The sequence below is a fragment of the Capsicum annuum genome, chromosome 5 (assembly GCF_002878395.1).
Source record: "Capsicum annuum cultivar UCD-10X-F1 chromosome 5, UCD10Xv1.1, whole genome shotgun sequence".
NCBI classification, from domain to species: Eukaryota; Viridiplantae; Streptophyta; class Magnoliopsida; order Solanales; family Solanaceae; genus Capsicum; species Capsicum annuum.
In genome coordinates, this window is record NC_061115.1 from 14,944,304 (window position 1) to 14,961,386 (window position 17,083).

Genomic DNA, 17,083 nt, shown 5'->3' on the forward strand with positions numbered 1-17,083 from the left:
AATGATATGGGTAATTTTATCATATTACCTTTGAATATAATAAATTTAATCTTTTGAAAATAGCATTAGATAATGAAGCGTATTTAATGTTATGGGTAAAATAGGTAGAATAGGTAAATTATCCATTGATTTTATAAACTGAACAAATATTATTAAACATCCCAAAATAAAAAAAAAAAACAAGTAAAAATGGACGAAAAAAATATATAAATACTCTATATCTAAACTTAGTATTCAAAAATATCATGTTTTAGAACTTATAAACTCAAAATTCAGATTTCGCCCGAAAATGTGACAACTTGCATCTTCCTAGGTTTTGTCGTGCTAGGAAGATATTCATGTATTAAATAATTTATTTTTAATGGCATGAGGTCATTTTCAGACAACATAAATCTGGGTACTACGTTGAAAATCGAAGGTCAGACGAATATATCATTATAATAATAGAACTAAAATCCTCCTTTGATAATAAGAATTAGTCAAGTTCCAACTAGTAGCATATCGTAGAATATTATGCATGAAAGATGAAACCCTAATTACCATATTTATAAAGAATTAGTCAAGTTCCAAGTTGATCCATTACTACTTGTCCACTTTTCTATTGACACGAGGTTTAAGAAATAGTAAAAGATAGGGATAATTTTATCATATTACCTTTTGAATATAATAAATTTAATACTTTGAAAAAATGCATTAGATAATGGATCGTATATACTACTACTAAGGGTAAAGTGGATAAAAATAGCTAAATTATCCATTGATTTTACAAACTGACCAAGTATTGTTGGACATTCTAAAATTAAAAAAGATTCTAAAATTAAAAAAGTGAACAAGTGAAAATGAATGGGGGAAATACAAAGGTTTGACATTTTTTGAAACTTTCATTTATTGCATTAATTTTTTATTTTGAAGGTATGTAAATATTGAACACTCCCAAACATAATAAGTCATGAATTATGGCGTTTAGACATGATTTAGTTGAAATTTGGAAGAACAAAAAATATCTGAAAGTTCGAAATTGGAAAAGAATATGCATGCAGGTACATGCTACTTAAAAAACAAGAATTAATAAGTCATGAATTTTGTAGCTAAACAGAAAATTCACTGCTAATATAGTTACGAATTAGTGACCATTGACGAGCTATCACAAAATTATGTTAATTAGCTATGAGCAATTTAGCGATAAAGTTTCTAGTGTATCATGTGACACTCTTGAGGAATGCGGGCCAAGGTGGATCAGGGGCGAACCCAGGTTGAAAATTGTGGTGTTTCGGTACTCATTCAATCCGAACCAAAATAGGTATAATTATATAACAAATGTATAAAAATTAATATGAAACCAGAAAAATAATTGGGTGCTTTGTGATTTTCATGCGGAACCTTATAGCTTTAGGTGTCAATATATGTGTTTGAAGTTTGAACCACTCTAACATCTACGACTTCTAAATCTTGGATCCGCCACTTCTAGGCTAACAGACATTTAAAGATGACCTATGCAAAACTTAGGTAAATTTCACATCAAAATGGAAAAGAAAATGAAAAGTTTTATAATTCATCGCTCAAATTCATATAACATAAATGGCATCTACGATATGGTTTTTGGAGTTAATTTGTAGGTTTTTGTACAGTAAAAGAATGAAAGAGTAACTGCAATGCAGTAGTACTCAATTTTCAGAGAAATGGAAGAAACAGAAGGAAGAAGATGAAGTCATTATCTACTATATTGATCTTTTATTGAATGATTACAAATGAGGTATATGTGTGTATATATAGGCTGAAATAATCAGTAACTAACTACCTAATTAGTTAGAGAGTTAATTACCTGATTAAGGCTCAAGTAATAACTAACTTAACTAACTAAGTAGTTTCTTAGTTGTGGACTTAAATGACTAAACAGTCCCTATCTCTCTTATGTATTAACACTCCCCCTCAAGCCGGAAGGGATGAAAATGTTCAGGATGCCAAGCTTGGATAAGAACAATTCATGTTGCAATTTGCTAAGTCCCTTAGTGAAGATGTCTGCGAGCTGATGTTGTGTAGGCAAGTAGATGATTTCAATCAATCCTTGTTGTAGTTTCTCCCTGAAGAAGTGACAGTCTATTTCTATATGTTTGGTTCTCTCATGATATACAGGATTAACTGCAAGTTGAATAGCAGCCTTACTGTCACTAAATAGTTTAACAAGAAGCTTGACTTCTGCACCTAATTCCTTTAGTAATCCCACTAGCCAGACCAGTTCTGTCGTTATAATTGCCAAGCTTCTGTACTCATCTTCAGCAGAACTTCTTGACATAGATGATTGCTTCTTAGCTTTCCATGAAATCAAGGAATTTCCCATGTTTACTGCATATCCAGTTACTGACTTCCTAGTAAGAGGGCATGCTGCCCAATCTGCATCACAATATGCAGAGATAATGTTATCTGTACTACTTGATAATAATATTTCTTGTCCTGGATTTTTCTTAATGTACCTTACTATCCTTAAGGTGGCATCCATGTGAGACTTTTTAGGTTGTTGAAGGAATTGACTCAAGGTTTGTACACTAAATGAGATATCAGGTCTTGTCATATTTAAATACAACAGTTTTCCAATGAGTTTCTGATAAGCACTTTGGTCTACAAGAGGATCTTCAATATTTTCTCTTAGTTGATCATCATATTGTTTAGAAGTTAACTTGACATTCACATCTATAGGTGTACCAGCTAGTTTAGATGCAGATAAACCAACTTCAGAAATAAGCTCAAGTGCATATTTCCTTTGTTGCATTGTAATCCCAGCTTTGGACCTTGCAAATTCAATGCCTAAGAAGTATTTCCATTCTCCCAAGTCTTTCATATTGAATGTTTGTTGTAAAGACTTCTTTGTTTCTTCTACAAGCTTCAAACTACTAACTGTGACTAGCATATCATCAACATAGACTAATACCATAGTAGTTCCTTCCTTTGTCTTCTTTGTGAATAAAGAGTAATCATGTTGACTTTGCTTGAATTGTAGTTTTAATAGAGCTTCAGTTAACTTGTGGTTCCACTGCCTTGGAGCCTGTTTTAGGCCATATAAGGATTTTTTTAGTCTACATACTTTCTTCTCCCCCTGACGAAAAAATCCTTGAGGAAGGGACATGTATATCTCATCATGGAGGTCACCTTGTAAAAAGGAATTGTACACATCCATTTGATGGATATGCCAACGTCTAGAAATAATAAGAGCTAAAATGGTCCTTACAGTGACCATTTTGACCACCGGTGAAAATGATTCCTTATAGTCTATCACTTCCCTTTGACTATAACCATTGGCTACTAACCTTTCCTTGAACCTTTCCACTTCACCTGTAGATTTGTACTTAATTTTGTAAATCCATCTACATCCAATGGTAGTTTTTCCTGTCGGTAATTCTGATAATTCCTAGGTTTTGTTGCTTTCCAACGCTTGTATTTCGGCTTGCATTGCCTTTATCTACCTAAGATCTTTAATAGCTTCTACATATGTTGTTGGTTCAACTAGAATAAATGTAGCAGCAATAAAGTTTTGATAGTGATTAGAGAGATGAGCATATGACATGTAGCCAGAAATAGGATATTTAACATCTTTGTTGATGTTACGAGACACAAAATCCTTCCACCATCCTGGCGGATGAGATTCTCTTACAGATCTTCTAGTAAGCATCACAATAGGATTAAGCACTTGTATAGCAGGAGTCGAAGTAGCCTGTTTTGCACTCTCAGTTTGTATTTGAGGCGATATTGCATTATCAGATGGTGATATATGATATGTAGGCTCATTAATAGTTAGATAACTTGGAGACCAGTTTGCTATGTCAAGTAGAAAATCTGAATTGGCAAATATATCTACAAAGGGAGCTTCAGATAGTTGAGTCTGAGCTTGAGAGAAAGGAAACACAGCTTCTTTAAAAAGAACATCTCTACCGACAAAAATGGACTTACTTAACAGATCATATAGTATGTAGCCTTTATGAATTTCTGAATATCCCATATGAACAGATATCTTTGATCTAGGAGCTAGCTTATCAGATTCTGTTATATTTTTTGTAAAACATAGACATCCTAGCACTCTTAAATGCAGGATAAGAGGAGGTCTACCATATAATCTCTCATAGAGAGATTGATCATTAATGACTTTCCTAGGCATCCTATTAATCAAATATACTGCACCTAACACACAATGACCCCAAAAATGTGGAGGTATATGACCTCATCAAGGCTCTAGTTACCTCTAAAACATGTCTATGTTTCCTCTCAGCTATACCATTTTGTTGAGGGGTATATGGACATGATCTTTGATGAATTATTCCTAATTCTTTAAAGAACTTATCACATACAGAATTTACAAATTCTGTACTATTGTCTGATCTCAGAGTTTTTACTGATTTGCCAAACTGAGTCATAACATATTTCACAAAGTATTGAAGATATACACACACATCTGATTTAAATTTCAATAAGAACAACCATGTCATTCTAGTAAAATCATCAACGATAGTGAGAAAGTATTTATTACCATCAAACGTAGGAGTTTTATAGGGTCCCCATACATCAAGATGCAGTAATTCAAAGCCAGCACTAGTTTTGATACTACTTAAAGGAAAGGGCATTCTTGTTTGTTTAGCACAAGGACATATAGTACATTCATCAACTATTTTGGTACTTGCAGAACTACTTGTAGATAACAATCTATCTAAGACTTTAGAAGACATATGACCAATCCTTTTATGCCATAGACTTATATCTGCATCTTTCATAGTTTTATGCTTATCAGAAATTCCTATAGCTGTCCAAGACACATTCAGTAACTAATTCTTAGTCAGTTTATTGAGTAGCAGGTATAATCCGCCATCTTCTTTACCAATTTCCCTCACCTTCCCAGTGTAGAGTTCCTAGAAAACACAAAAGTGAGGGAAAAATATGACTGAGCACCCTAACTCTTTAGTCACTTTGCTTACAGATAGAAGATTATATTTAAATTCAGGAACATGAAACACATTTGTAATAAGACTTCTAGGTGAAATGAGAGAAGATCCAATATGAGATACAGTAGTTAGATCTCCAGTAGGTAAATAAACTTGTTTAGGATACTCAGGCTTGACAATAGAATCTTGTGTGCCAATCTGTGACGCCATATGGTTTGTTGCACCTTATCAATTATCCAAATATCACTATTTGGAGACACAAATAAAGTTTTACCTGTTATAGTAGCTGCATTAGCATAATCTACGTTGGTTGTGTTGGTTGCAACATAGTTTTGATTCAGCAGTTGTAGAATTTGTTCATATTGTCCCTTAGTAAATGTACAATTCTGTAGTTGGCTAGCACATTCCTCAACATCTTTACCCTGAGCCTTCACTGGTACATTGGTATTAAGTCCATAGTTGAGCCTTCCTTGTGCATGATCAGTACCTCCACCATAACCCTTCTTTTTTTACTTGAAATCAGATGGATACCCTACCAATTTATAGCACTGATCTTTTGAATGCCATTTACAGTTACAGAATTCACAGATGATATTAAAATTCTTCTTGAACTTATTTGTATTACCAACTTGATAACCAGAACCACCATAACCTGAGTTGTTTCCTACATTTTGATTTTTACCATTGTTACCACCAGTTCTTGAGTACATAACCATAGGGTCTATTCCATTTGACATCATTGTGTTCATGCCAATATTACCACTGCTGGAGGCCACTAATTTCTGACATTCATCACTAACTATCATAGCATAGGCTTGATTAACACTAGGAACTGGATCCATAAGTAATATTTGACTTCTTGCCTGATTGTAATTTTTATTTAATCCCGTCAGAAATTGGTATAACTTTTGTCTATTCAAGTGAGCCACAAACCCTCTTGATCTATCACAATTACAGCCAGGAGAGGGAACCAATGGCTCAAACTCATCCCACAATGATTTAAGTCTAGTGTAATACACAGACACAGTAGAAGTACCCTGCTGCAGAGTCACAATTTCCTTATGTAGACTAAAGGTCCTTGATCCATCTACTCTATCAAATCTTTCTCTCAAGTCCTCCCAAACACTATAGGCAAACGAAGCAAAAGCAACCCCTCCAAGAAGACTTTTGGAGACAGAGTTTAACAGCCAAGAGAGTACAATTGCATTAACTCTCTCCTATTGACCCCATAGCTCTTCATTAACACTTTCTTTTGTAATAAAACCATCAACTAAACCAATTTTATTCCTACCAAGTAAAGCTAAACGTATAGATCGACTCCATAAGGCATAATTTTCAGTCCCAAGTAACTGAAATGAGATCAAATTTACACCACTAATATCAGTAGGACTTAAGAACAAGGGATGATTATAATCAATACCTTGACTCGAATTCATCTGAGGATTCGAATTGTTAGAATTCCCTCCATTGGTTGATGTTGATCCATTTGCATAACCACGGGAGTTTAATTCACGCAGAAGATCTGCATTGGCATGTTCATTTCCAGTCCCCATTTGGGAAAATTCTTGAATGAACTGAATAGTAATTTCAACAAACAGTTCTCAATCTTCGGATTAGAATTGTTCTTTGATCTTGAAACCAAGATCTTTTGCGGAAGCTTTCTTTGTATTCTTTCTAAGAAGAACGATGATCGAGTTCAGCACATGAAAGCTCGATCTACTCAGACTTCGATCGTTGCTTTGATACCATGTAGGTTTTTGTACAGTAAAAGAATGAAAGAGTAACTGCAATGCAGTAGTACTCAATTTTCAGAGAAATGGAAGAAACAGAGGGAAGAAGATGAAGTCATTATCTACTATATTGATCTTTTATTGAATGATTACAAATGAGGTATATGTGTGTATATATAGGCTGAAATAATCAGTAACTAACTATCTAATTAGTTAGAGAGTTAATCACCTGATTAAGGCTCAAGTACTAACTAACTTAACTAACTAAGTAGTTTCTTAGTTGTGGACTTAAATAACTAAACTGTCCCTATCTCTCTTATGTATTAACATAATTCGGAAAGCTTAAACTGTAAGAACAACATCTAATATTTTAATTCCAAAAGAATTCGCATAATATTCTAATTAATAGGAGTTTTAAATTAAAAGTGTTTTTTTGAATTTTCTTATAAGCTCCCCTAACAAAGATTTTCCTTTTCTTTTTGATAATTATAATTATTTGTAGTCCTTCTCCTTCTACATCATTTTGTCTTTGACAATGCCTTTTTATATTTTGAGAAAGTCGAAGGATATTTAAAATACAGCTAGCAATTGCTTTAAAATCAAATTAAACTAATTTATTGTTTTATATCTATTTGTCTAGTATATTAAAAATAGTTATTTAAATTTATTGTCTCAGTTTGTAAAATCAAAATGTAATTTATTATTTTATATTTATTTTATTCATATTATTAAATATTATATTTATACTTCAATTTTTAGATTACTTCTAATTAATAAGATTAATATGATAAAATTATTTTTTTATTTATGATAATCTGAATTTGTCCTTGTTGTAATTAATATGACTTTGAAGTAGATTAGATTTATTTGGAATAATTATGACGGTGTTTATAATAATAATTTGTAATTGTGCCACCATCTTCTTACACTTTGACGTCATTTTCTTGACCTTCACTAGTTTTTTTTATCAAAGTTTGATTCTAATGATTATATTATGATAATGATGTAACATGTTGACCTTTTAACTTTCAACATAATGCCCAAATCTAGATATGCTATTGGAGAATGACATACCTACACATCCTGAAGATTCCTAGCACGCGATAAACTGCAGGAATAAGTAATAAGTTCCTTTACAAAGATTTCTTCTTGTCCTTTTTTCATAATTATTTATACGAAAAATATATTTGACTCAAAGAAAAAGGATTTCAATGACTTGAAAAATAATTTTTGATCAGTGTTTTAATAACTAAAGTGACAAGGGAAGGTTATATTGTCATTTCACATTTGTTTATATTCAAACTATCCTTTCTAATTGAAAACTATTCTTAATATCCTAATTAGTGAATTTAATAAAGTTAGATATAATATTCACAAATTGAGAATAGTCGCAATTCATGGTGTACATTCATTGAACAATCCCATGTCACGAGTGAATTTAATAAAGTTTGATGTAATGTTCACAAATTAAAAATCGTCGCTATTCATGACGAACATTCATAGAACAATCGCGAGTGAATTTAATAAACTTTAATGTAATGTTCATAAATTGAGAATCGTCGCAATTCATGGCGTACATTCATTCAACAATCCCATGTCACGAGTGAATTTAATAAAGTTTGATATAATGTTCATAAATTGAAAATTGTCGCAATTCATGACGTACACTCATTGAACAACCTCATGTCATGAGTGAATTTAATAAAGTTTGATATAATGTTTATAAATTGAGAATAGCCGCAATTCATGACGTATATTCATTCAACAATCCCATGTAGCAAGTTAATTTTAATAAAGTTTAATGTAATGTTCACAAAATTGAGAATTATCGCAATTCATGATGTACATTCATTGAACAACCCCATATCGCGAGTGAATTTAATAAAGTGTAATTTAATGTTCACAAATTAAGAATCGTCACAATTCATGACGTACATTTATTCAACAAACCCATGTCATGAGTGAATTTAATAAAGTTTGATATAATGTTCACAAATTGAGAATCGTCGCAATTCATGACGTACATTCATTCAACAATCCCATATCGCGAGTGAATTTAATAAAGTTTGATATATATAATGTTCACAAATTTAGAATCACCGCAATTCATGACGTACATTCACTGAACAATCCCATGTCGCAAGTGAATCTAATAAAGTTTGATGTAATGTTCACAAATTGAGAATCGTCGCAATTCATAACGTACATTCATTGAACAACCCCATGTCATGAGTGAATTTAATAAAGTTTGATATAATGTTCGCAAATTAAGAATCGTCGCAATTCATTACGTACATTCATTGAATAAGCCCAAGTTGCAAGTGAATTTAATAAAGTTTGATGTAATGTTCACAAATTGAGAATCGTCGCAATTCATGGCGTACATTCATTCAACAATCCCATGTCACGGGTAGTTTTAATAATGTTTTGATACAATGTTAATAAATTGAGAGTCAACGCAATTCATAACGTACATTCATTCAACAATCCCATGTCATGAGTGAATTTAACAAAGTTTGATGTGATGTTGATAAATTGAGAATCATCGCAATTCATGACGTACATTCATTGAACGATCCCATATCACAAGTGATTTTAATAATGTTTGATATAATGTTCACAAATTGAGACTCAACGCAATTCATACGTACATTCATTCTACAATCCCATTACACGAGTGAATTTAATAATGTTTGATATAATGTTGATAAATTGAGAGTCAGCACAATTCATAACGTACATTCATTCAACAATCCCTTCTCACGAGTTAATTTTAAAATATTTGATATAATGTGGGCAAATTGACAATCGACGCCACTCATGACGAACATCCATTCAACACCTCCATGTCACGAGTGAATTTAATAATATTTGATATAATATTAATAAATTGAGAGTCGACGCAATTCATAATTGTCACGACCCAAGACTACCCCCTAATCGTAACACAGTGCTTGGAACCAAAAGTGATCCCAAACTAACCATGAACTGGCATACTGCTTGAGCAACTGAATTAAGTTGTATAAAAATAATCTTTTTTAATGAGCGGAAACATGATCATAAGAAAATCTGAATAAGTATATAACTAATAAAGTTTATGATCTGGTAAAATCTGAAAAAAGAGCATGGATTACATTTCATAACTCCGACTGACTATCTATGAAATCTCTACTATACTGACTGTAAATAGCTGGGAAATGCCTCCAACTACCACAACTCAATACATATAAATAATCAAAGAAAAGTACATGAACTACTGCTGACTGGAGTCCTCGAAACAAGAGAATTCATTACCTGCTGACTGAAAGCTGCGAACTGTCTAATTATATCGTGTAGGCTACAACTGGTACCTATATTATGAGATAATATAGCACATAGACATATATGTGGATCAGTACTTTGGATTGTACTGAGTAAGTGGGGGTGAATGCAATAAGTAAAACTGATTTCATATGTAACCTTAAAACATGCATGCTAAGTGCAAGTAGACTCACCAAGAGACTGAAATAAATTGAAAGTTAAAGTATCTTAAAACATGAGTAACAAACATTATTTGATAAGCTGGTGAATCACTACACTTAGTTTATTAAAATCTTTACTTTTGTAAAGTGGAACTGAAGCTGGAAAGCGGTGAAACATGAATACTGTATGTAACTCTTATGTAGGCTGAACGTGTTGTAAAACTGAACTGAAGGTCATGTATAGATACTGAGCATGAAAAATATGAACATGTAAAATTGAGAATATAAGACCAAGCATAAACATGTACTGAGCTGAAATCTGAATAACTGAAATTTGTATAACTGAACATCTGAAATCTATACACTTGGTCATTCAAATCTGAACTGACATACTCTAAATACTGAAGTAAGAATGTGGGGAGCTACCTACAACCGACATGCCCCAATCTCAGCTATCGAGGTCAACCTGTAACCCTAGTTGGAAGGGTATTGGTACCTTACCAGGGGTACCAACACATGAATGACGATGTGGATCTATAAGGTTGATATTTCGAAGAATGAGGGTGCCATGACTCTACTGGCGGGGGACCCCTCATAATCTACGGTGGCGCCGTAGGTTTAGAACTTAGAGACTGCTACTAACCACTCATGCTTCTACTGACGGGGGAGTCGTCATTCCTATGTTCACGCGGTGCTAAGTGTTACTCCCAACTGAAAGACTTTGGTATTAGTAGTTGTTTAGCATAACATGGTACTGTATGTGTAAATGCTCAGCATGAACATGATGTTCTGAATATAAAAATAAAATCATGATCTGATTGACTCGTTACTTGAAAACAGAAAACATGTAAAACACATAGGTATCAGGTGTTCATTGTTAGCCTCCAATGTTTATATTTAAATAATGACAAATTACTAACTAGTGAATCCTTGCAGGATATTAAAGACCACTGATGAAGGAAGCGGGCTCTAGAAAAGGAAGGACAATCAACCACAAAAAGATTATGACATTCTAACAAACATGACAGATAAATTAAATATGCTAAAGGAAAGGAAAGAAGAATCATTATCCCAGAATTATGGCAAAACAGGAATCACGGCAGAACAAGATTAATCAAAAATCAATTGAGATCTAAACAAAAGAAGAAAGGACCCAATCATCACATAAGACATTCAGGTTAAAAGGAAGGAAAGATCACGGACATATCTGATATGGATGTGATCCACAGTCATATATGGACATATCAAACGACTATATTCCTCAATCAAGGAATCAATCTAAATCCTTGATTGAGAAGAAATATCTTGGGTTTCCTCATGAAAAATAGCATTTAGAAATAATTTAATTAAAATTTGACCAAAAAAAAGTATCTGGAAGTTGAAATTGGAAAAGAATATGCATGCCGTTATGAACCAATTGTCCCACATTGGAAAAATAAAGAAATGCTAAGGGGATTATAAGTCAAATGGATTCTCCCACCTATTAGACTAGTCTTTTGGGTTGGGCTCTCCCATTTGGTTTATAACATTGGTGCTTTCATTAAGAGTCTCACGCGTTGGGCCGTGAGGAGTGGTAGCCTGCGTGCTAGGAGTGGTGACCTGGACCCAAGAGGGGTGCCAGCCGTGATCAATTGGGCGTATCCGTGACCAACGAGGATCGATCCACGTGTGAAGAGCCACGCGTTGGGCCGTGACTCGTAGTGGTGGTCTGTGTGCCAGTAATAGTGGCCTGGACCCAAGAGGGGTGCCAGCCGTGACCAACTGGGCATAGTCGTGACCAATGAGGATCGATCCACGCATGAGGTCACGACTCGAAGTGGTGGCCTAGACCTAAGAGGGGTGTCAGTCGTGATCAACTAGGACGTTGGTCCTCAAGCGGAGGCGATTGTTATGAACCAATCGTCCCACATTGGAAAAATAAAGAAATGCTAAGGAGATTATAAGTCAAATGGATTCTCCCACCTATTAGACTAGTCTTTTGGGATGGGCTCTCCCGTTTGATTTATAACATTGGTGCTCTCGTTATAAACCAAACGGGATAGCGCAACCCAAAAGACTAGTCTAATAGGTGAGAAAACTCATTTGGCTTATAATCCCCTTAGCATTTCTTTATTTTTTCAATATGAGACAATTGGTTCATAACACATGCAGGTACATACTACTTAAAAAAAAAAAAAACAAGAATTAATGACTTAATGACTAGTAAATTTTGTAGCTAAACAGAAAATTCAATGCCAATATTATTTAATATAATGAATTAGTGACGACTGACGATCGAGCTATCACAAAATTCTGTTAATTAGCCATATATGAACAATTTAGCGATGAAATTTATAGCTCACATTAATTCTATTTCTAAATTAAGGAGTGTATCATGTGACACTCTTGAGAAATGCGACAACTTCTAGGCTAACAGTCATTTAACGATAGATGTGTTTCGTTTTAATTGACCCTCTTCTATAAATATTTGTTTTAATTTAATTATCTCTTTAATGAAATCAAGAGTATTTTATTATATTTTTTCAATACTTTTCTTATTATTAAATGACTAAACAAAGTGTATATACTCAAATTTATATTTTGAAAGTATAATTAATAAAGCTAAAATAAATCCTAATAAATATTTTTTAAGAAAAGTATCAAGTAAATAAAAGCGAACTATTTTGAAACGACGGGAGTATGTAAATTTCACATCAAATCTGAGTATTAAATAAAAGTGTTTTTTTGACTTACAAAGATTTTCTTCTTCCTTTTTTTTATAATTATTTATAGTCCTACTCCTACTATAGCATTTTGTCTTTGACAATGTCTTTTTATATTTTGAGAAAGTCAAAAGATGATTAAAATACAGCTAGCAATTGCTTTAAAATTAAAAAATAATTTATTATTTTATGTTTATTTGTCAAGTATATTACAAATAAATATTTTATATTTGCTTTATTTATTTGCTTCAGTTTGAAAAATTAAAAAATATTTTATTATTTTATATTTATTTTATTTATATTATTAAATACTATACCTATTTTTTAATATTTAGACGACTTATAATTAATAAATATAATATGATAAAATTACAGTTTCATTTATCGTAATCTTAATTTGTCCTCATTATAATTAATATGACTTTGAAGTAGATTAGATTTATTTGGAATAATTATGACGGTGTTTAGAATAATAAGTACTACTTTGTAATTGTTCCATCATCTTCTTAATTACACTTTGGCGTCATTTTCTTGACCTTCACTAGTTCTTTTTATCAAAGTTAGCTTCTAATAATTGTATTATTATAATGATGTAACATGTTGACCTTTTAACTTTCAACGTAATCCCCAAAATTAGGTATGTTATTGGAGAATGACATACCCTATACATCATGAAGATTCCTACCACGTGATAAAATGCTGGAACAACTTCTGATAAACTTTTTAACATGTATTTGGACATATGATTTCATCACGTGATTTGAAATTATGATATAAAATTAGTATTCAAACATGCAACTTAACGCAAATTTTATCTCATGATTTTATATCTTGAGATGAAATCTCTAAATTTCCCCCGGAAAAAAAATAATTGATTTTGAATTTTATATCATAATAATTTAAATTTTTTCAAATACAAAATTGACCTACAAGCTAAGTTTGTATCTCATAAAAAATAAACTCGTTCATCCGTCTTTTATATCTACCAATTATCTATTTCATATACATATAAAATTTATAACTCATATTATTACTCTTTAACTCATTTATATTTTATAAAACTATTACTTTCACCAACATAAAATTTAATATTACTTCAAATCAACTCCTACTTTACAATTTATTATTCACCAAATTCATTATGTTTTACAAACAAATGAAAAGATAATAATATTGGTTCGTCTTCTCGGTCATTTAATCGAGAAATACAAGCTCAACGTCATGAGGAGATTGTCTGTACTATGTGGGAGGATCGTATTAAATAGTAGTACGCTACAACTCATGTTTAATTTTTTTACTTTTTTTTATTGAATTAAGTTTGATCAATAAATTTTGTATTTTTAAAAAAAAAATAGCTTTATGATAATTGATTATGCTTTTGTTATAAACTTTTGCTTATTTAAGTTTGAACAAAAAATTGAGACAATTTTGATAGTTTTCACAACTTATGGGGCTTTTATATTTATTAGAAAATATACGATATAAAAGTTCCAGATTGCATGTCCAAACAAAACTTCAACTTTATATCATAATTTCAAATCACGATTTTATATCATGATTTCAAATCATCATTCACATGGCCAAACGGAGCCTTATTAGTTTAGCCATTTTTGTCTAATCCGGTATTATTCCCCCGTCCATCCTTACTTGTCCATTATACTAAAAATAGATGTCCAACAATACTTGGTCCGTTTGAAAAATTAATAAATAATTTTCTCATTTATACTCATTTTACACTTAGCATTAAATATGATTCATCACTGCATTTTTCAAAGCATTACATTTATTATATTTCAAAGATAATATAGTAAAATTACCTCTATCATTTACTATTGATTAACCTATGTACCAAGCTAATAATGGAAACCATTGACGGACGGAGGGAGTATTACTGTGGCTATATTGCGGATTTAGGATTTTCATTAAGAGGGTTCGAAATATTATGATTTAGTGTTTTGAGGTTTAAACTTAAACCCAAAACGTGAATTTTAAACTCCTAAACCACTAAGTCAAACTCTACTTAATTTTGTGTGTAGAGAAATTCAAATTTATATTTATACATAAAAAATAAATAAAAAGATTATTTTATATATATAGTATAATTATTTGTTAAGAAAGTTAGGGTGAACGCGCTCGACTCAATCTTTATCTGCCCGCTCCCAAATATAGATAGCTAGAGAACAAGTCTAACTATAGCAAAGACAAAAGCTAGCAATAACACAGATGCATGGCAATAGGCAGCCAATAGTGAAAAAAGAACTTTATAATAACGTGTTTATTTGCTTATAAAAGTGGATAAATAAAGATGAACGGGGATATAATTTATAACATCTATACGAAGTTTAATAAAATTACTGAATTTTATGAAACTATTAGAACAAGTCAAACAATAGCAAGACAAAAGCTAGCTAGCAATAACGCGGATATGCATGCAATAGGCAGCCAATAGTGACCAAAGAGCTTTAAACTAACGTGTTTATTTGCCTATAAATATTTGCAGTAACACATTGTCTCAACACATCACAAAGCTAATAAGCATCTTTTATTCTTCATATCAAAGATCATCATCTTATATTTTGCATTTTCAAAATGAGTATTTCAAACAACTCTTTTGCGGCTGTTGCTGCTATATTTTCTCTTGTTCTACTCTGTAGCATGCAATGTCATGCACAACTTTCTTCCACATTCTATGATCGTGCTTGCCCTAATGCACTCAACACGATTCGTAAAAGTGTTAGACAAGCAGTTTCAGCTGAACGTCGGATGGCTGCATCCCTCATTCGCCTTCATTTCCATGATTGCTTTGTTCAGGTTGGCTAGATACATGTGCACTTTGTGTTTCAAGCTCCATGTACTTCAAGAGTTCAAGTTTGAAAGTATTAATTTCATTTGCTTCCATATTCTAACCAATTTATGACTTTAACTTTAGGGTTGTGATGCTTCTATCTTACTTGATGAGACACCCACTATTGTCAGTGAGAAAACGGCATTGCCAAATCTTGGATCAGTTAGAGGATATGGTATTATAGAAGATGCTAAAAGAGAGCTTGAAAAAACATGTCCAGGAATTGTATCATGTGCTGACATACTTGCAGTTGCTGCCAGGGATGCGTCGACTCTCGTAAGTATTTATAGTTTCATTTTCTTCAAAAGAAAAACTTTTAATATGCTACAATGAAGGTGTTGTCGAATACTAACCAACGTTATGTTAACAATCATCAGGTTGGAGGTCCATCATGGACAGTGAAACTTGGAAGAAGAGATTCTACCACTGCAAGTCATACTCTTGCAGAAACGGATCTCCCTGGTCCTTTTGATCCTCTTACTAGGCTTATTTCTGGCTTTGCCAAAAAAGGTCTTAGCACAAGGGACATGGTTGCTTTATCAGGTAAAAATTGATTAAATTATTGAACATATAGCATTTTATCAAGGATATACTTATATAGATAAGAATTTCCAACGTTTTTAATATTTTATTTTTTTTAGGATCACATTCAATAGGTCAAGCACAATGTTTCCTCTTCCGTGATAGGATTTACAGTAATGGAACAGACATTGATGCTGGATTTGCTAGCACTAGAAGACGTCGGTGTCCTCAAGAAGATCAAAATGGAAACCTAGCTCCACTTGATTTGGTCACACCCAATCAATTGGATAACAACTATTTCAAGAACTTGAGGCAAAGAAAAGGTCTTCTTCAATCTGATCAAGTCCTTTTGAGTGGTGGATCTACCGATGATATTGTTTTAGAATATAGCAATAGCCCTCGAGCATTTGCCTCTGATTTCGCTGCTGCCATGATTAGAATGGGAGATATCAGTCCCTTAACTGGTTCAAATGGAATCATAAGAACTGTGTGTGGAGCTATAAATTAATCTTTCAAAAGCCTATGCATTAATGTTGCAAAGTTTATTTAATTTACATTCATTTGATTCTTTATCCATGTAGTATTGTTTCAATAAAATGAAATAAATTCTTCGTTATGCTGCCTTTACAAAGATCTCTTTGAAATATTCAAATTCTCAATAGGAGCTTTTGTTAGTGTATTCGCTACCAAAAGTCTAATATGTTCTGTCTCCAACAATCTAAGTTGTCATATTTGTTGCTGAATTCCGGATAGTACGAGGTCATATTTGTCGTTCGGTTCTTTCTCAAACTCCATATGTAACGAAAGTTTTAGAGCATCGAATTTTCCTTTGAAGGTCAAATTTGTAGCTTTCCCTAAATGAAAAAAGAAAAAGACAATGAACAAATAATTTTTTCAC

At 32.4% G+C, this 17,083-nt stretch overlaps 1 protein-coding gene across 1 annotated transcript; it reads left to right on the forward strand.

The window, feature by feature from the left end:
- The first annotated feature begins 15,401 nt into the window (after positions 1 to 15,401).
- Positions 15,402 to 16,812, forward strand: LOC107866097 (lignin-forming anionic peroxidase-like). Its single transcript, NM_001324912.1, is given in 4 exon segments — positions 15,402 to 15,629; positions 15,748 to 15,939; positions 16,041 to 16,206; positions 16,305 to 16,812. Coding segments are annotated over 4 exon segments (969 nt in total). The 5' UTR covers positions 15,402 to 15,407; the 3' UTR covers positions 16,694 to 16,812.
- Positions 16,813 to 17,083: the final 271 nt, after the last annotated feature.